The 25,102-nt window shown below is 39.8% G+C and overlaps 1 protein-coding gene across 11 annotated transcripts in view; it reads left to right on the top strand.

Moving 5' to 3' along the window:
* CUX1 (cut like homeobox 1) overlaps positions 1 to 25,102 on the top strand; it is a 269,998-nt gene that overhangs the window by 47,264 nt on the left and 197,632 nt on the right. For all 11 annotated transcript variants that reach the window (XM_065694954.1, XM_065694955.1, XM_065694950.1 and 8 more), the window contains exon 2: positions 3,290 to 3,400. In XM_065694954.1, coding sequence (XP_065551026.1) covers positions 3,290 to 3,400 — 111 coding nt within the window. The remainder of the gene's footprint in view (positions 1 to 3,289; positions 3,401 to 25,102) is intronic.

The raw sequence follows: 25,102 nt of genomic DNA, 5'->3' as shown, positions 1-25,102 counted from the left end.
TCTGCCCAAAATCGATGGGACTTTGGGGCAAGGGGCAAGATAATCCTGCTGCTTGTTCTCTCTCAAAATGTCCTCCAAGTAGTGACTCACTTTTGCAGGGGCGATTGAATAGTGGCTATTTTTGGCCAGAAAGTGTATTAGCTGCTGTGGAATCAGTGGAACTAAAGCTTCCAGGCTTTGAATCTTCTCTGTAGTCAGGTCAGCACTGCAGTGCCTTTGAGCCCTGGCTTCTGTTTGCTTTTCATTGGGGTCTTTTTGATTGTAAAGGTGTGGGGATTGATACTGGGACATGGTCTCCGATTTTTGTTACTGCCAAAAGTATGCTTCTCTCTGCATAGCATTACATCTCCTTTTACTTAAGATCTACTTAGAGAGTGGTTGCAAGACTTGGGAAGTGGGTATACCTTTGCGTGTACTCAGGTTTGAAACCTCAAAACTAGTGGTATTTACTCTTTAATATGTGCCTGCTTGCAGAAATGATGCATTGGCCACATTACATTTTTACAAAAATTGGGATATCTCATGAGATCAAGTCTCGGAAGTCTGAAAAATCTGCCATTAATGCCTGTGGGTTGTAATCCGGTATCCGTTACTAGGTTTAAATAAATGAAACTTGCATTGAAAATGATTGAGATGAAGTGAGGAAGAAAATTTTCCATACAGTTTTGATTTGGGGCTTATTAACCACAACATAGCTTGAGGATTTTAGTGTCTCAGTTTACATCAGATCTTGTATATGGGGCTGGATGTCTGCAGTTCCTCAGCTGGAATTGAACTTGCTGTGTCAGTTGTTCATAAATGCTAAGGCACAATCTTGAGCCTGAGGGCTTCAGCCCCCGGTGCCAAAGAGTTCAGTGTAGTTGTATGCTGGCATTTCTCCTTGGTGCTGTCTGTACCTGAGATGTCAGGTAAGGAAGTGTTACATGATAACAAACTATTAGACCCGTCCCAGCTGGAATTCTGAAAGCAATGGGAAGGTGCCTGTAGTAAATGTGTTGTGGCACTAGTATCAATCGAGCAGTGGGGGCGAAATGGTTATTCGTCACTTGCTACTTGCCTCTTCTCTCCATAATAGCACAAAATATGTGCCAGTATGAAATAGGATTTATTTCCAGTCAGTTCTTCTTCTTTCTTGTCTTTAAACGTGGAAGTGTAGGTCTTTAAAAGTCGATTTTTTTCCACTTGTAAAGTTGCTCGCTAGCACCCTGTATTGTAAAAGAAAGCGTTGGGTTCTTTGGCCTCCTGAAATTCCTCCTTACTTCACGATTTGCGTTTGCTTTGCTTTGCTTTTAGTGTGTGCTTCCTTTTTAAATATAGTTTTCCAAGTTGCTGGCCGTACCAGATTGTTTATATTTTTTAAAAGCCTTCTGCTTAGCCGTTATATTGCTCTTTATAGTACTGCTTAACCACATTGGTTTCTGTTGCTCTTTTTTCTTGCATAAACTTAGCTGGGATGAATTTCAAATGTGGTTTATCCAACTGTTAAGTATTTCCCACTTTTCTGCAATAGATTTCACATATGTTACAGAATTCCAAACCAAGATCTGGTGGACATATTGCCCTGTTTTTTAACTCCAAGTCAGAAGTAGAGGGTTTTTTAAGCATTACAGTGACAATATTTAGGTCACTGGCTCCAGTGTGCTGCCGAGCATCAAATCCATTTGTCATATTGAGCTTATTTCCAAGGATTAAGATAACATGGTCCATATATTAAAATAAATAAATTAAAAACCCTCTTAGTTTCATGGTAATAAACCTAAAGAGGGGGAAAGTATTGATCCTTTTGAGTTGGAAACTGCAGAAGGCTTTTTTTTTCCTGGGAGTACCTGCTGCTATTTCTAGCACCTTTGCACACATAGGAAGAGGCAAACTTTTGGTTTTCCTATTTTGCTTCCCCATTCTGGGTGCCCATTTCCACTGGGAAACATGTATGATCCAATGCACAGGAAGTTTTTATGCTAACCATTTAGTAGTAACCAAATCCGCTTTAGTTTTACGGTGGTCTTTGTGTGTGGTGGTAGCAAGAGATGCCTTGGTGAGTGACTTGACTGACTGCTGGGGATCTGGTACCAGACCCCACAGGAGGTTCCAGGCTTGGCTTCTCAGTCTATTCCATTACAGGTTATTGGGTTACGAACAAATGCCAGTGGTGCAGCAGGTTTTCTGGTGAAGAATGTTGGGGTCAGAGGCACATTGGCAGAGTGATGTGATGAAGGTAGCCGCAGAGGAGACCTGCCTCATGTTGTTCTTGCTTTTCACGAGCTTCATTCACATAGCCAGGTTTTTATCCTTTCAAATGAATAATGGAGGAAAACAGTGCCAAATTCCTCTTACAGATTCTTGGTTATAACTCCAAGTGACCTGGGGAATGATGTACACAGCTGAGCTTTGCCTTTATTTTTTCATGTTACGTGGTAGTACTGCAGAAAAGAAATAAACTGGCATGGAAGATTGAGTGTTGTTGGTTTATGGGCTGAGAAGTGACCCGTTCAATCTATTAATGGTGACATTTGGAAGCACAGCACTGAGTAAAGAAACTGGGATGGGGATAACGCACTTGGGTGGAGCTGGGTGTCGCTCTGTAGGCTGAGCCTGTACTTCAGCCTAGTAGAAGCTGTTGGAAGATAATCCGGCATTATCAGATGATGAAAAAAAAAAGATAGGTTTGGGGAAGGAAGCAGAGACTGGCTAATAATTTTAGAGGAACAAATTCCAATAGTAAGAAAGGATAATTTTGTGTTCAAATAAAGAAAGACTTAAGTTGAAACAGCACATCGCAGTGGCAGTATAGAATTCTACACTGTGTCACTTGAAAGAAAGAGTGACTGAAGCATAACCACTCTAGGCTGAAGTATAAGGTTAACAAATATTTGAGTTAATCATAATATTTTTTCATAGAGTAACTCAAAAAGGGAACATCCAGTTTCTTTACAAAGCAGGCAGGTGAAAATGAACCTGGCTGGAATGTGGTTTAAGATCCAGATTTGGGAATTCATTAGGAGGTGCGTATTCCATGCCACTGCTGCTATCCTGTATACTGTTGTGGTTAAAGACACGAGTGATTTTGAGAAAAATGGTGATATTTGGGTTGTAAGATGGGTCGTAGAACCTCATTTGATGTTATTCACAAGGTCCAGTTTCTGGAAGCTTGGTGCTTTGTTCTGTACCAGTAGGGCAGCTGTCTCGGTGTTCCAGATGCCTTGATGTACGTATGAGCTTTTGTTTTTATTTCTCTGAGAAACAGAGCTCTGACTATAGTCCCTTTTTGTTGTTCTGTTTTTCTTGACAGAGAGAGCTCGATGCCACAGCAACAATATTGGCAAACCGGCAAGATGAAAGTGAGCAGTCGAGGAAAAAACTTATTGAGCAAAGTCGCGAGTTCAAGAAGAACACTCCAGAGGTAAGGAGGAAAGCTGTTCCAGTCTGTCAAGTTTATTGCAGTAGTATATGGTATTGGGCCTATGTAAGTGTGTTTTTCCCTTAATGGTTTGTTTCCATGATTTTCTTCTATGCATTGCCAAGTCCACCATCCTAAGACTGCTTATCCTTGATGGTTTTCTCATCAGGGAGCTTTTGCATTCTGTAAATAATGGATGTGAATTGATGTTTTTAGAGGAACCATGAACATTAGCTTCCAGCATGTTTGCTCTATATTTTCTATAGTATAAAACCTGGAGAATCACGAAAAAAAAAATTACTCTTCACTAACCCAAACTCTCTTAGCACTCGGATGTAGAAAGTGACATTTTGCTGCCTAAATAAATCTGTATCAAGGGCATAACTTCAAAGATGCTCATTTTCCCATCAAAAATCAAATTAAATTATGCTGTTGACTTCACTGGAGATGCAGCAAGGTCAGTGCTGAGCTCATCAGCCACTCCACACACTCACTGAGAGGTAGTGAGTGAAAGGTGTCAGGACCAGTGCTATGCAACCCCAGAAGGGTGACTGTTACGTGTAGGAAGCTCTTCCATGCTCATGTTAGCATGTGCAGTGTGTCAGTGTACATGTATGCAGAGTTACACCAAAAGTACATACAAACTCATCTTGTTAACTGATGAATGTGTAGTAGTATGTAGGGCTGTTTGTTTTGTGGGTTTTTTTTTCCCCTGATGATTGCCAGCGATCTGTTCGTCCAGGAATGTTCTTGGGTTTCAAAGCCCATTCCAGATAACCGACGCACAAGTATCGGTTCCTTCCAAGTACCTTCCTAGGAAGGAAGCAGCAGGCAACTCTTCTAACCTTTATTACTCCTTTTCAAGTAGGGGTGCTGCTTTGCTTCCTGTTGGGACAGTGGGAATGATGCTGGAGGATCATACCCGGAGAAATGAAAGGGAATGTCAGAGCAGGAGGGGCTTCTGGGGAAGGGGAGTTTTGAACTGATGGGCTGAGGAGGCTTTGTCCTTGAGGTGGACAGGAAAGGCCTAGTGAGCCACTGGTATTTCCAAACCGATACATTTATGTTACTAAAACATCAAACATGCAGTTTTTAAGAACAAGGAGTTCTGTAGTTTGACTTGCATGAGAAACCGTTCCTCAGATAAATAAGTAACGCAGTGTACAGCTGAATTTAGATTTCCACAGTGAAATAACAGCTTTATTGGTATAAAAAAACCCCAAACCCAGGAAGATGGAGTTGTTAAATGTAACAATTTGTTTCAGGATTCCACTCTCCATTTTCTTTTTCCTTCTGCATTTATCCCTGTCAGTGCATTAGTGGTTTAGCCTCATCCAGCATCTCTTTTCCTCTGCTGTAGCCAGTCTCACCGTAAATCAGAAGTGTCAATTGCCTTGACTTTCCTATCCACTGCTACCCGGGATGTCCTCTAGACTTTCCATAATGCCTGCTTGAAAGCAACATCCTGTGTAGCAGAAAGGGATTAGGAAAATTAGTAATGAAGTTGAGGATCCTTTTATTTCTTTTTACTTTAAAAAATGTGACAAATCTATTTGGGTCATTTCTGCCTTCCTTGCAAATTATCACATTGCTGCAGAAGAAATACAATACTTTCATGTTTATAGGAATGACTCCAGGGCTTTTGGTATTTAAAAATGTTAGAATACTATTTCTGACTTGGCATACAGGGAGATGACGCTGGGAAGAAGCATCTCATATTTGGGAACCTTGTGAGAGCAGAGCATTCAGTGGTGGATGTTACATGCAGAAACCTTAGAAATGGTTCTTAATTCCTGTTACTGCAAAAATACTTTTACCTCCTCGCACCTTTTAAGAGGTCATGTCAGACCTGCTGCCCAGAGGTGTTCTGGGGTATTTTCAGTCTCAGTTTCATCCTGAGCAGTTACTGTGGAAAGGCTGAGTCTGGTCAGGAGATTACTTGAAACATCAATTTTACATGACTGCTACTTGGAAGACATCTCAAAATAGATCGTGTGAATTGCCACCCTGCATCAGATGATTATTTTCTTATAGTGATAAGTCCTGTGCTACTGTGACTAACTGTGCTGCTCTGGGGGTATTTTAACCTCTGAATTTCTTGGTCTAATTCATTGTGTCAATTCTGGTGTGGATAAGCAAATGTTTGAATGAGCATCTCTAAGAAATCTTTTTCCCTCTAAGTTATTTCAGTGGCACAGCTCATAATTTTTGTCACAAAGTGAAGGTACTTCCCTGTGTTGATAACTTTGCCTTTGCTTCTACCCAGATTCACTTGAGTAACTGCTTTTTGCTTACCTGTTTCTGTTTTAAACATTCAAAAGCTTATCTAATATTTCCATTATTATTATTATTATTATTATTATTATTATTATTATTATTATTATTATTATTATTTTAAGCTATTCCACAACAACAGTGCAAAATACCTGAAAACAAGTAACTGAGTAAGCCTAGACTGTGAATCTGTGATGTCTAATTGTTAAATACTCATGGGAAGGGAAGACAACAATACTTCAGCCTGTTTAGCCTATAACTCTCCATTACTTTCCTTTAGGATTCAGCCGCATAAACTAGATGGTACTGAGCTATGTTGGTTATTGCCAGGCTCACCTGAACCTCGGTCGTGAAACCGAGCACAAGAGAAAGGACCAGCTCTTAGGAAATAAAACAATCCTGATATTCTAATATGAGCATGAGCTATAAAAATTGAGGCAGATGTGAGGCCCTTGCATTAAAGCATCTGTTTGGGTACAGGAGCTTACCCTGTGCGCTGGTTTCTTGGGTCACTGTGTTTTTCCTGATGGTAAGTTGAACTGGTGATTCCTCCCTGTTGTTGCCCTTTACAGTTTCTATGCCACAGATGTACTCTATTGGTGAGATTTAGGAAGTCAAGATTACCTTTAAATGCTCAAACTGGTATTTGTATTTTAAAGATTGGCTTGGAAGAGTTACGGAGGGACATGGGAGAACCTTTAAGCATAGACAACATAAGTATGTTCTCAACTAAGTAGCTTTAAAATACCCTGGAAAATGGACTATTGGAATGTGACAGAAAAGTGTCATGAAGTGTATGAAGAGCATATCTTAACGGTGACTGGATGGACGTGCAGCCTGCTGACCCCAAGCACTTCTTATGAAGAAATACAAGTCCTGCAGTATGACAGTGACGTTGCTGTGGTGGCTGTTCCCATGAGCTCATGCCTGTATGTTCATAGAAGTTACACTTTCAATGTATTTACACTGTACTATTCTACATCATCAGTTCTGTGCTGCCTTGGTTGACCTCTAATGAGCAATGTTGCTGCCTACATAAAACCTGGCTTTCATTGCTACCTGAGCTACCACCATCATCCCCATGCTGCTATGTTTCTGTAATACCACAACCACAAAAGATAAAGCAAGATGTGTCTGTAGAATGTTGTTACAAAAGGAATAGTTTTATTCATGACATTGCATATTAGGGTGATGTACATTTTTAAGGTCCATGGTCTTTTTACAGGAATAACATTATAATTGCAAGTCACAACTCAGGAAAGGGAATGAACACAGTTACTGTGCAAGGGCTCAGAGTTTTAGAGTTTGGAATTCTTCAATTCTGAGTCTCCAGGTCTTTCTGGATCATTCTATTGGATTATCCGGTCTCTGCAGCAAAAGAGAATCAAGTTAAGCTTGAAATTAAAAATCCGGCTGCTGGTTGAGTTCTTGGACTGAGAGGAGCATCCTGTGGACAGTGGTGAATTGTGCTTGAGTCCTGATGGCTTTGCTCACTCAGTTTTGGTCCTGCCTGTGTCACAAATAAGAGCATGCCTAGAAACACTACTGAAAATACACAGTCTGTCTGGAAACAGTTGATGCTCATGGTGTCTGTCCATAGGGGTGGATATTGATTTGCTGCCATCTAGAGCTGGGTGGTTCTCCTTTCTCTTGTTCCACCCCCACCCCCACCCCTTTTTTTTTTTCTTTTTTCCCCCCCTTTTTTCTCTTTTTCTCCTTTTTTCTTTATCTTTCCTCTGTTTTCTCTTTTTTTTTTTTTTATCCCTTTTTCTTTTTCCTTCCCTTTATTTTTCCCTTCCCCTTTTTTTCATGGATTTACTTCCCTGTGTGCCTCAGGAGCACACCGTGTGTGGATGTTCCTCCTTCCCCTTCACCAGGAGCATAGAAGAATCATGTTAATATCGAGGCCTGAGTATGGAAGAACATACGTGACGTTTCATTGTAAACATTAGCTCGCATAACACAAGTAAATGCAGTTAATGCAGTTTGTAGTAAATGTATCTGTGCATGATAGGGAATTAAAAAATATCAACTTTTCATGTATTTCCTGACTTAAAAGTTATTTCAGGAAAGAGGTGAGGAAGATGCTCAGCCATAACTAAAACACCTCTTCAGTAACACAGCTTCCAGCACACATCCAGACCATGGCCCCGTACTGCTACTGTGAAGAAAATGAATTCTATCCCAGCCCAGATTTTTAATACTTTTACTTCTATTATGATAGTTTTTGATAATAATAAAAATATATCTTAAAAATACAAAAATGCAAATACTTTTATATTTCTAAGATTCTTCCTATATTGAAAACAGTAGCATTGGATACTTTCCTTCCTGATTTAAGCCATCATTTCCTTCTGTGAAAAAAATCCCAGATTCTAAGAACATAGAAGTATGGCTTATCTTGCTGGTTTGGAACTAAGATGAATACCTCTCCTTTAGGATAATGATAGTTAGGTGCCATGACTTCCCTTTCAGTGTTATATGGAACATTACCATTTTCTGAAGAGGTTCTGTTTGCAAGGTATATTGTATTTATGGTAGTTCATACTCCATGGGCTTGTTATTTCTAAAGCTAAATGAAAATGATGATGATGATGATTATTACACTTTTTTCAGAAAATTATTTTTTTTAAAAATATATGATTATATTTATATTATAATTTATCTGAATGTCTTAAAATGTAATATAAAAATTAACCTATTGGAGCCAGTTAGGTTAAATCAGATCTAACCTTATCATGGAGGTCCCTTATTCAAGAGTTCTCAATAATTTTGTTGTCATTATTTAATACCTGTTTAACTTTAGCACATTCTAATTGTTGATAGGAAAGCTACCAGTGTTTCTGCCGTGCTTCTCTATATTACGATCTCTTGCTGCCTTTTTACTTTATTGGAAGTGAGGGAACAATAAAAGAATTATAACTCAACAGTTCTGTTTTCCTAGGATTCTCATAAAACTGACCTCCATTTTCCTGTGTTGCCCATTCGCACCACTGTCGTTATTAAACATTATTGAATTTTCTTTAAAAAATCATTTTTATCAGCCACAAAAGCTAAGGCAGAGTCTGTGGCAGATGGCATCTCCCCTGCTATTTGCTGTACACACATTAATGCTCGCAGTGATTCTTGCTCTAGCTCAGTGCGTTGAGGAGCAACAAATCCAAGCTAGGAGCAACTTCTTTAGGCAGGGACCCCAGAGAAAGGCTTAAGTGTTACTGTTTCTGTATTGCCATATAATTGTGATTATTCCCCCGGGGTCGGTTTGGTGGTGGAACTGGCATCCTGGGGTCAGTAAGACTTTAGTTACGGTTTGCTTCCCCAAGCCAAGCTAATTTTGCTTTTCTCTGCAGGGAAAAGGTGTCAGTGAAGGCTGTTGGTGGGCAGCAGGCTGCTGGGTTGCAGATTGGTAGAATCTATTTTGAGGTAACAGGACTTGAGAAGGTCTTCTTACAAAATGAATCCCGATTTTGGGGGTTATGGGATGTAGGATTTCATGGATAACTGTGTAGCTGTACAACAGCATTTGTACTGAAATCTAGGAAAAGAGTTCCCTTGACCTGCAAAAGTAATGGTCGTGCATCACATGTAATTAGGCAGAGAAGTTTGATTTGAAGCACTTTCCTCAAACCACATTATCAGGACACTTTGAGTTACTGCCTCTGTCTCCATTTGCTTTAAAAATATCCTTAAATCCGTTTTGTACAACAGATTTACCTCCAATGGCTTTTTATAAACCTGAAAATGTATGGGTGATTATTCAAGAGTTCCTAAAGTCTTCCAGAGGGAGACACATCTGCTTCAACTGAACACGTCCGAGTAGTTGAAGAAACCAATTACTCTGAAGTCACTTGCTCTTAGTAATTTAGATTTATTTTATTGAAGCATTTTTCTGGTTAAACGTGCTTGACAGATGAAGAATGCATTTTCTTGTAGCAACATCACTTGCAAGTATTAGATTTCAGTGATGTCAAGGGTGCTGTATTCTCTATCACGGAAGAGGAGAACAGGGGATAGTTTTCCTGTTACTGTGGTTTGCAAGGGGACATACTTGTAAGCAAATATTAACTCTCTTGCTAAGCATTGGGTGCTACTTTGAGTTTCTCCTGTCACTAAGTATGGAACAATGCAAACAAATAGTTTGTTCTCCTCGAGTTGTACTTGCCTTTGCTTGAACTTCTCGGCATTTGACCCATTTGGAGGCTGGCCAGAGGGAGCGACCGGGGCAGGGGATGGTTGGGGAGTGGAGGTCTGAAGGAGGAGAATGTTTTCAAAGTCAGAACTTGAAGGAAAAAACCTGACCTTACAGGGCATTTGTCATCCTTCCTCCTCAAGAATGGTTGTAGTTCATGGAAGTGTGCATTAAGATTAGTTCCATGATTTACGGAATGTATCATTGACTGTTTCTTAAGGGAAAATGTTTCCATTTATTTAGGTGAAATAGCTGAGATTTTTCTTGCTGTGGTATCAACATTTAAGAGCCATTCCTATGTTCTGTGTTACTTACAGGTAAGTTTGAGACTGGGAATTTATATATAGATCACGCAAAGACTGCGTACTCTCAAAGCGGGTCTGAAGTTCAGTTCCTGAATTTGCTTTGACTTATATTTAAGATTCAAACTAGAAAAATAAGAGGCAAGAAGGATCCCTGCTCTTCCTCCCTGACTTACCAAAACAAGAACTAATTAAACATCTTTGATTAGTACTTTACCTTCTGTTTTATGAACAAATAGGCTATAAACCTCCTTCGGTTCTTTCTGCTGGACCACCTAAAAGTCATTCAGGTGTAATTAAAGGAACATGTTGTTCTCATTAAAATTATGATGGTGTCATGAATAACTCCTTTAATAATAGTCGCCAGTTGCGAGAGATTCTTTTCACTGCTTTGACAGTGGGTAAGTGTAAAGTTGGATCTGCTCGAAACAAGGGCTGAAACGATGAAGTTGTTGAGTGAAAATGCTCACAAACAGATTCCAGATCACACTTCAGAGCTTTTCTATTCAAAATCAGAAAAAACAAGTACCCCAGCTTCCTGCAGGGATGGGTGAAGTCTTGAGGTAAACCTTTAGGATGAGAAGTATTGATAAAATGCTCTTAAAACCTATTTTCTTCCTGATTTTTTAGGATATTTTGCTTGCTTAAAGCAAAATTTAAGAGCAGAAAGCTTCCTGGTAATGATTTTTGAGTAAATGAACTGACATTTGAGAATGAGAACAGTTGAAAGTCATTTTTATTTTAGAATTCTTTTAGCATTAACACATCTGCAGTGTTGATGAATCTATGGAAAACTGAAATTGTGCTTCTCTCCTGCCGTGTCTCCAATGTGACAATAAATCAACGTTTTTTCCTTTTAAAATGTCTGGCCTTACAATTTATGTTTGCATAACCCATTACTAAATTCATAGTAGGTGTTTTAGTTGGCAGGCACAAGTCCAGGGATTCAGTGGGACCTATTTTAATACTGAGCTTTTGTTACTGTTCATAATAATGATGTGTAGAAATAGATGTATTTTCTTAATTATAAAGCCTAGCTTGCTTTAGCTTTGGATCTCCTTTTACTTCCTCAACACATATTGTGCTTTAAAGCTTTGAAAGAATTATGCTTTTCAGACTTGAAAGAAGAAATGGATTTACCGGGTTGTTTTTCCCCCCACTTCTTAACACTAAACCAAACACTGAAACTGTAATAAAAGTACAAAAAGCTGTAATGGATCCCTGGTGCTGTTTGTAAGTTTTGAGGATTCTTTTATTTTATAGTCAAGTTATAAATATTTAGGCCAGCGTGGAGGCAGTATGCAAATAAAAGAAGTTTTATTAATAACCATTATCTGGACCCCGGTAATAAATATGTATGACTTACATAGGAATAAACCCACCCAATAAATATAAAAGCCATACAAAACCATTAACAATTTTTAATGGACTTGCAGATGGAATAATTTAGTGCGACTGTAGTTCCTCACGTTCCAACTCCTGTAACTATTTCTCATCTGCTTGAAAGCTTTCAGCTGAAATACATTGCTACCATTCATGATTCCACCTTGTCTCTGTTTGAAACCGTAAAACTGTGGTTTCACCATTTCTGAAGCACTAATGCTTATTAATGGCCGCATCTCTGCATTTTTTAAGCACAGAGGTGGATGTTTATCTACTGAATGCACACTGCCTTTTAAAAAGCAGGCTTTCCTTGGAAGCAGCAGCTCAAGACCAGTGTTCAGCAGTGAAGAGGGGGCTGAGTGGTCCACAGAGCTGGAAATAGCTTTATGCATGTGCTTTGCTGATCTTTGCTGCTTTCCTAACCCAGGAGTTACACACATGCGCAGTCCATATAGCAGATTATACAGACCTGGTTCACTTGGAGGATGGGTTCATTGATTCTTATTCTTAAACATTAAATCTGTTTAAGTACCAGCAGATAGGCACATGTCCATCTCCCTAAAAATGGGTTTGTATCTTTCCTTCTGACTCTCTGAAATACAGGGAGCAATGAGAAATATCACCTGCTTCAGCTCGTATGTAAAAGCAATTGGTTTGTTGAACTGGCTAATGTAGATACAGCATCATTGAGTCTTATAAAAGCTTCTGCTGTGGTTTTCCATATGGTTTGTTTCCTACTGGGTAAATAACTGCACTTGAAAGTATTGTGAAGAGTGTGTCAGTTAGTTGGGGAAGGGCATTGGGGACCTTTTAATGGGCAGGATATCACAAAAGCAGTTCTTGTGCATAGGCTGATAAATGAGCTGTTCTGTGAGAAGAGGGGCTTGTAAACGTTCTGGAGTTTTAAAAGCTCATTTTAAACTGAAGCTTCCATTTAGTGCAAGATAGTGCTGGGAGTACTTTAAAAAAATGCCCAAATGAGTTAAGGCTTCTCAGCCCTGTTTGTCAGAAGTGATTTGAGCACTGAAGAGCTGAACTCTTGCGCACTTTCAGTGCACTTTAGGGCACATCTACACCTGCAGTGTAGCTTTACTAAGGCTTATGGGTATGACCATAGGTTTCAGATGCAGCTGAAGGTGTTCCCTGGCTGCTGCCCTTGGTTTTCAGAAGCGAGTGGCTTCCTTTCATGCTGCCTACCTGAGCACGGTGTGGGGACCATGCTTTATCACAGCAAGTTCAGAGTGCCAGATCTCCATAGACTTAATCAGACAAATTAACCTGTTGCTGATTATCCCCTTTGCATCTCACCGATGGGCAGCTGAAGAACTGGAGCAGGCAAATAAACAGGTTTGTGGTGAAAGCAAAGCGGGCTTGTGGCTGCCATCACCTGCACTACCTCGGTGGGAGCCCCATGACCCTGCACCACTGCAGTGCCCATCAAAATACCTGAATCACTTACCATGAAATGCTGTACCTCTGCAGGCTTGGCAGAGCTTTCATGAGCCAGGCAGTGCTCAGCTGGAGGAGCCTGGATCGGGTTTGCGCATCCCTTTGGTGCTTTGTAGCAATCCACTCTTGCTTCCTAGCAAATACTGAGTGTCTGGTTCTTGTGAGTGGACAGTGATCTCAATGACAGGCAGTGTGTGTAAGACACAGTAAGAGTTAATTCTGTCCTGGCACAGTTTCTCTCCTTGCTGCTCTGCTCCTCTCGTCATGCTTTGCCCTCGGAGGGACGTTTCGCAGCACAGGGCAGTGGGTGCCCCACATAAGCAAAGCCCATCACTAACCAGCCTGTGAACTACGAATGCTAAAACTCGGCTTAAAGTCAAGAGTTGATGTGGGCAGCAGTGCACTGCAGCTGCATCGCTCCCCGAGTGTGATACATCTTTAGACCATGGCATCTTACTGCAAGCAACTCATATTGCTGCCTACAGTGTGCTTGGTTCAGCCACGCAGTTAAAATAAGGGCAGCAATAAAGAAACTAAGTGTTGCTTTGGTAGGAAGGGGAAGACATTCTTGCCACCCCACCCCCCAAATAATAATGAGGTAACTGGATGAAGTAGTTCTTAAATTAATGCTTGATAAAGCAATAAGCCAGTTTAATATGTGCTTTCAGTTACAGGAAAAGGCATCTATTTAAGCTCACCTGTTGAGAGGATAATCTCTGCTAAACACACTCATTTTGCACAAGACCGAAATAGGTCCTTAAAAAGTTATTACTGAAATAGGTTTAGAGCCGATAGAGAGATTTCCTTCAGACCTGTTTTGTGGTACACTCATCTGCTTTTTCAGGAATTCTAAGCATGGAAGGAATGAAGTCAAAGCTGCTGCTTGTCTTTGAAATGGATGCCTCTTTGATAAGCCTCTGATCTCTGTACCCAGAGTTGTAGTAGCAGATTCAAACACTGATTGTAAAATTGGGAGACTTAAAATGTAGCCACGACGGCTTCAAACACTCTGTCTCTCTGTCAGATTCAATGCACAGGACATTGCCGGAACTTAAAAGGATGCAAAATTAAAGTAGCCTACTAAATTTACCTGCCACGGAGACTCCACAAAAGAGCTGCCACTTCTAATCCTCACATTGCTTTCAAATCATTATTTTTTCAGATTGGACTCCCTGATCTCTTCAGCTCAGGCTGTTGTACACATTTGAAAAGCTGTCTCTTCTTGTCAGATCACTGGTTTAATAATAATAATATCTTAGGTTTATAGAGTCCTTTTCATCCCGCAGCTTCCTGAAGCGCTTTGCAAGCTTTATATATACAAAATCATGCAACCACCTCTTGGGTGGCTGGTGCTCGTCAGCCAGAGGAGTGCCTGGCTGCTTGTTCCTCCTGCGCTTAAAAGCATCAGGGAAAAGGAAAAGCTGTGGAGATGATCCTGGTTCATCCCAAGGGGATGGTCCTTCATCTCCTGCAGTGGGGGGTTAGAACCAGCGCGGGGATGTTCTGTCCACCCCAAACCTGGGGGCATGGTAAACGGAAACCATCAGTAGAGTATTGCAACCCCAGTGCTAGTTTTGTTTTGTGATTGCTATTTCAGTGTATTCCTAGTCTGGAAAATACCCCAGTCCCTGGGATACGGAAGAAAGAGGAGTAACTCTGAATGATTTCTGTCAAAAATGTACATGTCTAAATGCAGATGCCTTGAATGCAAAGCATAAAATTATTAAATTATATATATATATAATTATATATATGTATATTAATTATTAAAAATAACCCAAACCTCTACCTTGCTATTGTCACTGGTGGTTCTGCTGGAGACTGGAGGGGCCAGCTAGTTCTAACCTGTTGGTAAGTATGTTGCAATGGTTTCTTTAAACCTCCAGAAGCTGCAGGGGATGATGGCATGGAATAGAGCTTTTTGTCACATCAGTTCGAACGCTTGAGCTAATCATTTCTGGGAGCAGAGAGGTATTGAAGTGTGTGTGCAGTGCTCATTAGTGGAAGAGGCTCAAATGAGTTCAGCCATTCTGCATTGGTTTCTGAAGGAAAAAAGGGCAAGAACCCATTGACAGAGGTTTAGATGTCATTAATCTAATGAGACCAGTTTTCTGTAAGGGTTGAGCTGGCTGATATTTTTCCTCCTTTAGTTCTTCAGGTTATGTTTTTGTTTGGCTTCAAGTTTGCCCTTTTCAAGATTGCCGATGCTGAAAGGCAGCTATATTAAAAAACCAGGCTCTTTTGTTCCTGAACTTAAGAGCCACTGACACATGTGAAGAACATCCCGCTCTGTTGTGTCCATCTGCAGTTTGGGTCGTTTCCAACCTCGTAGCTTTCTAAAATTATCATAGATTTTGTGCTCTTGACACATTAGAGACCATTTTCTGTGTCCAGATTCATATCATATAATCTCGCCTTCTTCCTTACTTGAGGGCTAAAGAGGAAGACTCTTCTTCTGCATGAAGGGAAGGGGTTATACATCAATGGCTCTTGAGAGCCAGGAAGAGGGATAGACGGAGACCCAGACGTGGTCTCAGAGGCCTTGAAAATGTGGAAAACAAGAAAGTGTACATCCATAGACACTAATGCTAATGGACACTTATCCTGTCTCTGGCTGTAAATTATTGAGGTCTTGCTTCTATCTGGTAATGCAGCTTAATCAGAATCGGTTTTACTGCTTTGACCCCATAGGGAACCTTCTAATTTTACGGTTTTACATTTTGTTTAGTCACTGTACTGGGAATCTTCATATCCAGCCTCCTGGTGGCATTTTGAGGCTGCAGCGTTGATGCTGCTGTGGGTCGACATCCCTTATGCTATGGAACTAAAAGACACAAAGTCTGTGTCTAGATTCTAAAGAGATCATTCCGCTGTTTAAATTCAGTGTTGGAAGGAGCATGTTAATGGTGATACCTGAGATCAGCAGCACTGTGGTGTATTTTTTACCCACGCTGACCATAAGATGAGCAGGACTCATGCATCTTTCAGTTCAGTAACTACCACATCGTTATTCTCTTAACCTAGTCTGCAGGTTTCTTAAAGGGATTACACTCCCAAGCCTGGGATTTAAAGCTAGTTTTAATGAGTTTGATGAGCCTGTGTAGCAGACTTTCATAGAAGCCTGTCTGTCTAACTAGCATTTTTAATAGCAATTCCCTCTGCTCAGGAGATCAGTAAGCTTAATGCTTTGCGGGCTTCTCCCCCACTGGATGGTGGCACATAAAGACAAGCTTTACTAAACAGTAACAGTCTTTGCCAGAAAATAAGGATCTTTAGACTTAAAAGTTGGAGCCCACTAGTGTTAGAGATGTCTTTGTTCTTTAGCAGCACTAAGTTGTGAAGGGTTGAGTGTGTAAAGTAAGTGCTTTTTGATGCTCATCTCCATCTCCTTAGGTATTTTACTCTAGGAACTTTTACTCTAAAGTTCCTCACCTCTGTCTTTTGCGGAGGATGCTGCTTGCTCATCTCCCGTAAGTGATAATTTGCTCAGGGAACCTCCCACCCTTCAAGATCACTTAATAAAGTAATCTATGAATTCATATTGGTTACTTAACTTTCAGTTGAAGTTCTTTAGCTGTGAGCTAGTGAAAAGGCATTCGGGTGTTCTGCATATGTGTGTATGTGTATGTATAGGTATGCACATAAAAGTAGTTCTGCTGACAGATAAAACTGGTAATGGTGTCTTAGAGCAAGTGTCCTACAGTATCTCTCCAATGGACATACTTTTCCAGTAAATTCTGTGTCTCAGCGATAGTGTTAGCACATTTTCAATGTGTGAATGCATGTAAAACGGCTTAGAAAATGACTTCTGATAAGGATTCTTTTACATGAGCAATAACTAGATGAAATAGGGAAGTGCAGATGATATGTTTTATGAGGTATTTGCCTCTTAAAACCTGTTGCTGGTCCAACATTAGATATTGCTGTTCTGTTTTCCAAATCAGTGTAATTTTGGAGCAAGGAAAAAAGATCGCTGCATTCCCTTTGCTGGGTTGGTTGGGGTATCTTTAATAAAAGATGAAAGAGATGCAACATGCTTTGCATGTGAGCTTTTGAAATAGTAGAAGTTTCTTGGGGAGATGGATTAGTTGGCAAAGTGCACGTTGTTGAACCTTTCAGAAGCAAAAGCAGCTTCTGGTGGGTAAGAGTGTTTTGTTACCTTTTGGTAAATCTGATTATGCAGTTGGGTTTGTGACCTTATAAAAGGGGTTTTCTTATCACAGAGGTGGGATGGAAAACTTTGGTAACTTTCCCAAAGGTCTCGATGATGATGTACTAAGATTTTAGACATACTCAGTTTCTTCTTTTATAAATACCTGTGTGCTTCAGAATACAGTTAAAAGAGGACATTGGTATTTTTCTTGGGGGGTGTTGGGGTGTTGAGGGGCATCTTTGGCTGTTTCCTGCACTTCTTTAAATGACTCAATATTTTTTGAACATAACCTTTTTAAATGCATCCCTGCTTTATGCCTGTACCTCTGACCCTGTGCAATGTAGAAGGAAGAGAAACTTGGAAAACTAGAAGATAGAATTTCAACAGTTAATTTGTCTATTTGCAGTAATATTCTATTGCTTGTATTATTTTCAGTTCCGAAAGTGTTTGTTTCTTTTCCTTGTCAATACGAGTAAACGCTTAGACAGGGCATCATCTGCAACATTAAAGGGTAAACAGATACTTGAGTGCTAATAGCATCTCCAGGTTTCTTTCTTCCTTTAGCAGGATGATTTGAAGGAAGACAGAGTGGCTCACGAGTCCTGACTTGTTGCTGCCAAATAGGAAAGGCTGTAATTGAAACTTTGGTATTAGTTGTGTCCCCCTTTCATAAGTAAATTGTGTTTCGCTTCCATGTAAAAACCATCAGGTATAAAGGATGTTACATAAAATCTGTGCTGTTAAGTAATAAAGTATTTTTATTGAAACTAATAACTTAATTTTACCAACGTGCTCACTTTTTCTTGCTCTCTGAGTAGGAAAATTAGCAATTAGTATTCCAATAACCCAGTCTAATGGAAAGATTTGCTTATTGTCAGTCACGTTGTAACTGATGTATTCCATAAAACCTAATGTGCTCCACGCTTTGATATCCTTCAATCTGATCTCTTAAAATTTGTGCCAGGAATCAGAATTTAATGTTAGAATTTAATTAAAGATCAGTACATTCAACAGCTACTTTTGCTGAATATAGAAAGTAATAAAGGGATAACTAGTAAATATGTTGTGCTTGAAACATAGGTTTTAATGCAGTTATTTAAGGCCCTTGGTCATGTTAGCACTGAAGTGTCTGTTAGTGAAACTGAAATGTTTTCTCTTGTGTGGAAGGTTTCTAAAAGCTGAGAGTTTGGCTCCAAAATGTCATTGAAAAATGGTTTGCAAATGGCAAGCTGATAGATTTGTGGCTGCTGTTCTGGCGATCTCCTTTCCCCCTCATTATTTAGGAATAAATCCTGTGTCTGTTGCATGGATTTGTACAGTGATAAACAATCACAAGTGGGGCAAACTGCAGAATGGTATTTGTTTAATGAAAGATTGAGTAAAAAGAACCCTGGCGTTTGGTTTTCAGTACATTCACTAAATGAGCTTAACATTCTGGGGCCAAAATAAGAGAAATGTATTGAAATCTATGGAAAAGAACTGTTTCTGAGAATTGTAATGACTTTTTTTACCTAAAAAGGAAATAATTGACCTTCATATCAGTGGGTGGATAAAAAAATAAAGATGCTTAGTGGATAAAAAATCATTGCATTTATCTTCTTAAAAACAGGGTCTTGAAGGTTGGGATCTTTGGTTGGAGGCTTTCCAAAGCTGATGACTAAGTTAGAATAAGACAACTCCCAAAGCTGCTGGGTGGAGTTCCTAGACTGGTACCAGCAAATTCCCAGAAAGGAAAACAATGGCTCCTTAATTGGAATTCTTTAATCCAAAGATTATTCACTTATCAATACTCTAAAAATATCTGAAGTAGCTTCCCACAATTCTTAAGCAGAATAGTTGTTTGAGTCGGGATGGAAGTGTGCTCTTTGTACAGCGACGGTAGATGTGCCGTAGGATGCTTTTATGCATTTCTTTAGTGTTTAAGAGCAGAAGGGGAGAAGAGAGGTGAAAGATGGAAAATTAAATGAGGTGCAGTGTAACGTGGGCTCTTGACCTTTAAGAAAAACTGGGAAAGGTCAGAGTCAGTCTAAAACCTTATATTTTGGGAAAAGTGTTTATTTTTGTATATACAAAAAATATTCTTTATGTGTATTATTTATATATAAAAAACATATTATTTAATAATATGCTCTCTCTATATATATACACGTATTTCCCTTTTTGTATTCGTGGACTGTGTAAAGTTGCATGTTTGTGACATATTCAGATGACAAACCCATACATTTTCCCTGCGAGTCACTTGACTTTTCTCACTAGCTCTCATGGAGTGTTGTGTATTCTGCTGGAGCTGTGGGCAAGTGCCAGATTTTTATATACAACGTGCCATAGGCTGGGGGAAGCAGTCGCACTCTGCATTGCTTTAATATTTGTGAACTGCTTTGTAGATAAACACTTTTCAGATAGAACAGATTGTCAGAGATCTGTGTCATTGCCATCAGTGAATCTTCATGCTTTTAAAATCTCGGCTCCACTTCTCTGTTGTATTTCTCTTGCATGAGCTAATTAGGAGATACTTCATAGTAAATTCATGCGAGCATTAAAAATCAGAGATTGTTCTCCACATCTTATCAGTTACTTTCTTCAAAACAAAATTCCAGGGATTAATCATTTCTAGAATTTGGAATTTACGTATTAGGTGTAGAAATCCTTCTGAATGTGGAAAGCATCTTCATTACTTTAAGGACACTTCCCACTTGTATAAATCTAGTATTCTGTTGTACACAACTTGTTCTTTTGTTGTTTGCTTTGTATTTACTATTAAGTTTCTATATTAAAGCTGGATGTTAGGCTCTTAGCCGCTTGCCTTGATTTGTTTCAAATCTCTCTGTAGTAGTGCTAGTAAGATTTTTTTTGCCCCATATCCTTTGGTAGCTTCTTTTGGAGGAAGAAATCACTGAATCTGTATCATGAAAGTCTTTGGACTTTCAGGACAGATTTTTCTCCTGGGAATACTTAACACTTTGTGAACACTATTTGTTTATTCTAGCCCTTAGGCTGGACTTGCCACTGTAAGAAACCAAGCCAGAGGCTAGAGGAATTCCCAGAAATCACTTTTCTCTCAGCTGTGAAAGAGGGATGTTTACCACGAGCAGGGTGATTATTGAGCAGGGAGAAGGAGAGGGCAACACCATCAGTAGTGAACTTGCTGCGCAGGAGAGTTCACACCCAGGACCCTCCAGCGGCAGAGCAGGGGGCTGCAAGAATTGGCAGCAAAAGAGTTTCGCGTTCTTTGGAAAGGATTTTCTGTGTTTACTGTAGTATTAGGATTATTATAAGCTAAAATTTCCCAGGTTTGGTTCTGGCAGTTTGAAAACCAGGTAGTAGCTCTTAATCCAGTTTTTGTTGCTATAGCTTCTGGTTTACTCTATTTCCTGTTGTTTAGGAGCAGGAAGTGTCAAACCTGACTTTCTAAGTACCTGTCTGTGCGTTGCACTGGAATTGAAAATACAGACTGTACCTGTAGGAGAAAAGTTTCAGTTTTATTTGCTGACCATCAAGATACCTCTTAGTGGTAATTAACCCTTAACCTGAAAAAGATTGGAGCTGGGTACATTATCGATCAAGTCATAGTGCTGAATGCTCTATAAACCAGCAAGATTTTAAAAGGCAGAGATTTCATGAACAAGGACATGTTATTTTCCATAGTTTGCAGGACAAGATAATAACCTTCTCTCTTAGGAATTGTGAGCGAGATTGAGGAGTGCTCAGAGCACCAAATGGACATAAATGATCTGTTTTCCAGGGAAGCGGAGCTCTTCCTTCTGTCCTGCATGCGCCGCATCGACAGCAATCTTCATTTTGCCATCTCTTCCCTCAGCCTCTTCTGGTGTTGTGATTATGACTGATCAGATCAGTATCTTCACGAGTCTCTTATGGGTCTGTCTCTTCCCAGAGATTTAATGTCTCTGGGTTTCTTTGTTGGCAAGATGAATGGTGGTGTTTCCTTTCCATGGAGATAGCTAAAGTTTTAGTATTGTTTTTGTCAGGTTGGTAGTCTGAGTAATTCTGGTGGCTTATTTATACAAGAAGCTAGTTTATGTATTCCAGCTTGTATTTATTCTATCTGGTTCTTTTAAATCCATATAAAATAGCAAAGTAGAAGTGCACAGTGGAGACAAAACTGGGAAAACAAACCTTTGGGTAGAATCTCTGTGCTGGTTTAAGCAAATCCAGCTGCAGTGCTCCTGAAGGTCCCATCCTGCACTGCCCTCGTATTCTTAGCCCCTTTCTTCCAGATAGTTTTTACTTTGATCCAACTTTATTTCTCTTTGTGCTTTAAAGTGAGTTAGTTAAATACAGCAGAAACCAATCAGTAATCCTTGCGTGGGATTATTTGCACGTGCTTGTGTAACATGTTTCTCAAGACTTGGATCTTGCAGGATAAAACTCCCTATAAAATTCAACAGAAGTACTTTATGCAGAGTTCCTGTGCTGTAATGGTTTCTCCCCTTGCAGCAAGGGCATAGTCACTGTCTTCTATTCGGTCTTTTTTTCATCCAAGGAGACTGATTCTTCATGGTTGCATTGAAAGAAAACCAGCCAACCTCCCAGCTTCTCCTTTCCCCTAATTTGACCCCAACTAAGGAAAGTTGCCTGAAGTTCTTGCTTTCCTCATTGTCTGAAGTGAGCAGGTCCAAACAGGATTCTGCAATTTCACCAACTGCCTTATCCTGGGTTAGCTCCATCTTATCGTGTGTAAGCCTGTTAATTGGCCGCAAAGCTGGAAGTGCAGTATTCCCCGAGCAGAGGCATTTGGGAATGGTTCTCATGAAAGAGCTGTCTTGAAGTGCCAGTCGATCAAACTAGGCTTTCATGGGAAGAACAGTTTTAACTGGGAATGGTTGCTCCCGGACAGCTTGGTCCAGTGGTGAAGGAAATGACCTGAGATGAGGTCTGGGTTAATGATCTCAATGAAACAAGGGGATTCAGGCCAGCATCCCTTTGCTTAAGTGATACCGTGGAATGAAACGAGTCATCCATGCCCTGCACAACTAATTTAACACAGATTGACTGAATTAGTTTCTCTTGTGAAAACTTTTCCACTTGCAGTGCAAAGAGAGATTATGGCTTTAAGGGGAATGTCTTTTGCTCCTGAATTATGATTTATGTTGTGAAGGCTTTTTCAGAGTTTTTCAGGACAGTCTGACCCTGAAAACACAAGGACTTGTGATTAAGGCAGTCACTTTTGGTTTGCGACAGTGGGAAAGCTTCCACCTTTCCTTCCTGGTACTTCACTCAGTTTTGGGTGGCTGGGGAAGGGGTTGGTCATTTCCTTTATTCTGTTTTTGCTTCTTAAAGCTCAAAGGTTTTGTGAGAAGGGGGAACTACCACTTACCTCTGCCCTACTGGATGCAGTAATGCTTTGCAGCAAATGTGGGACATGTAAAAGTGGTACCTAGTAGTTTCCTATCCCTGGTAAGGACCATGAGGCAACGTGCTCGAGGAAGTCCTGGCCCCCGCACCTTGGGCGAGACTCATGGAGCAGATACCCTGCACGCAGGATCTTTGAATCAAAGAACAGGAACAAAGATGAAATTCCAGAGCAATTAACTTGTTGTGCAATATTTAAATTATTTTTAATCATAGTTTTACCTCAAATTATAATTTAAGATATATCATGTAATCACTGGTAATACAGATGAAAATGGAAAGGGCATGTTCTTGCTTCTGAACGTTCTCCATATAATAATCACCTAATAACTCTGCTTTAATTCAGAAGTTCCACTTGCTCAGTTTTTAAGTTGGCAGGCTGCTTTTTAGTTCTTCTGTTCTAATTTGTTGTAACATGTATGAAATACATGTGTTAATTTGAGTAAATACAGTAAAGTTAATCAAAGGAAATGATTACACATGGAACCCAAGAGGGGAGGTAGTTATCGCTCAGGAAGGAGTTATGTAGTTCTGCCAAATTAATTAAATGCTACTAGTTAAAATCAAAGGTTAGTGGTAAGAATTGTGTTGAATTTTGGAAGCAGGTGGCTTGTTTTAGTGGATGAAACGATGACCCTTTGGTTGAACAGATTCTTTATGGTTTCTTTGCAAAAGCCCAACAAGTTGTTTATTCTTGACCGTCCTATTGCACTTTTAGCTCTGAATTTCCATATGGATTTCCCTTAATGGAAAGTTCATTTGCCTCTCTCACATAATGCGTCAAGGTTGCTTCGCTGGAGGCCTGTGCACTCATCCTATCTCTGCGTCACAGCGAAGTGTCCCCACTCTGTTCAGAGCTGTAATTAACTTGCAAGGCGCTAGTCAGAGGATTCGGCGACGTGCCAAGAAATCAACCCCAATTACTATATTCACGTTGTCAGTAATGCCCACTTCACAGTTTCTACTAATTTGAAATGGCAAGTCCCAGCTTCCCAGAGCAAAATTACCGTTTTTTGCACTGTTCTTCTATTTTCTGCTGCTTAATTCTGTTATTTTGACTCCATTAAATTACTGTTGTAAAGAGAGTTACGAATCATCGTGGAAAAATTCTCATGGGGTAATTGCAGTGATACAGTATAAATACAGTAGATCCAGAGTTCTCTTGTCTTCAGTATAGGCTAATACAGATTGGGGGGATAATTAAAAAAAGCTGGTAGTTAGGGTTGATCAGAACTTTGTGCTGAAGAGTTGATTCTTGTTGAGGGAATTAAATCAGTGCTGCAGTTGAAAATACATTTAGGAACCTGACTTATTCATCTTCATTTTGCAAATACTGCCTTTCAGACCAGTGCATTTGCTGTCCTCTTGCTAACCACTTTCTTAGTTAAATCATTCATTTCATTTTTTGGCTTCTCTGGAATGGGGTTTTCTCAAACATTCCATAACTGGAATCAAATGTTACAGGGAGCTGGGACAAGAAATGGGTAACTAACTCACTTTAAAGTCTTTTTCTGGGTTTCAGTGCTTGTAGTGCAGGTGGCAGAGGCACAACCTTCTGCTGTCACCTCTGGCTCTTTTCTCATCTGGAGGATGGAGCCTGTGGCTGTTGGATGTGCTCTGAAACACCTTGACTGGGGTTGACGGCTCTGACAGAGGAGTCATTTCTGATCTGTGCTTCCATGATCCTGCCAGGCCGATCTGATCCAGCTTTTACCCTTCAGTATTCAACAAATGTAATTATCTCTTTGTAGACTTCTTTCACCCCCGTAATGAGTTCCTGGTTTGTCACCTATTAATAATCTGATATGAAGAACTGAATTAATATGTTGCCCTGTATTTCTTTAAACATTAGCTTAAGGGCTAGATCATAGGGTAGAAAGTATTTTAATTCAGTGGCTTCATGCTCCTTAGTAGATAGTGGTTTTGACAAGACGATTGGTTATGTTGGTAGCTCACTGAAACGCATTCCCTGGTGGTTTTTTATAGTTGTAGCTGTTGTAGTAGTTGTTCATTTATTTTGCATTCCTTGGTAGCATCCTTAGGACTGATGCTTTGGTTTAATTCCAGCAGCAAAAACGTAAGGTTTGTATTTTGATGCTAACTTCCATTAATGGAAATGCTATAACTACTGTAGTTCCCATGTTCATCACTCTGTCATTAGCCAGAGTTGAGGAAGTGAGTGGGCATGAAATGCAAAATTCTTACTCTGCAAAACATTCCAAAATTAAGTATTTGAATGTATAATATGTATGTTAAAGATGTGTTTTTAATAAAGGTGGTGGTGCCAGGTTTGATCAATGTCAATAACCTAACTTGTTGGCCTGGACAGGCCACGGCCACTGGTACTTTCATTGGCATTTTCTTTGTTAGCGAAGTAGTTTTGGTGTACATCAGGAAAACCATTGCAGAGATGACAAGGAAGGTTTATCCTGCAGTAAGTATTCTGGAGTAATATTTCTACATTCCTCTCTCCTTTTTAGTGTAGTAACTGTATTTCTCTAATAGTATTTTGCTATTAATATCATTTACCAATATCTTCATCATTTTGTCTTCACTGAGCAGATTTGTCTTTCTCACTGATAACT

Source organism: Lathamus discolor, chromosome 14 (assembly GCF_037157495.1).
Source record: "Lathamus discolor isolate bLatDis1 chromosome 14, bLatDis1.hap1, whole genome shotgun sequence".
NCBI classification, from domain to species: Eukaryota; Metazoa; Chordata; class Aves; order Psittaciformes; family Psittacidae; genus Lathamus; species Lathamus discolor.
Note: the sequence above shows the minus strand (reverse complement) of the source record. Positions and strands in the feature narration are given on the sequence as shown.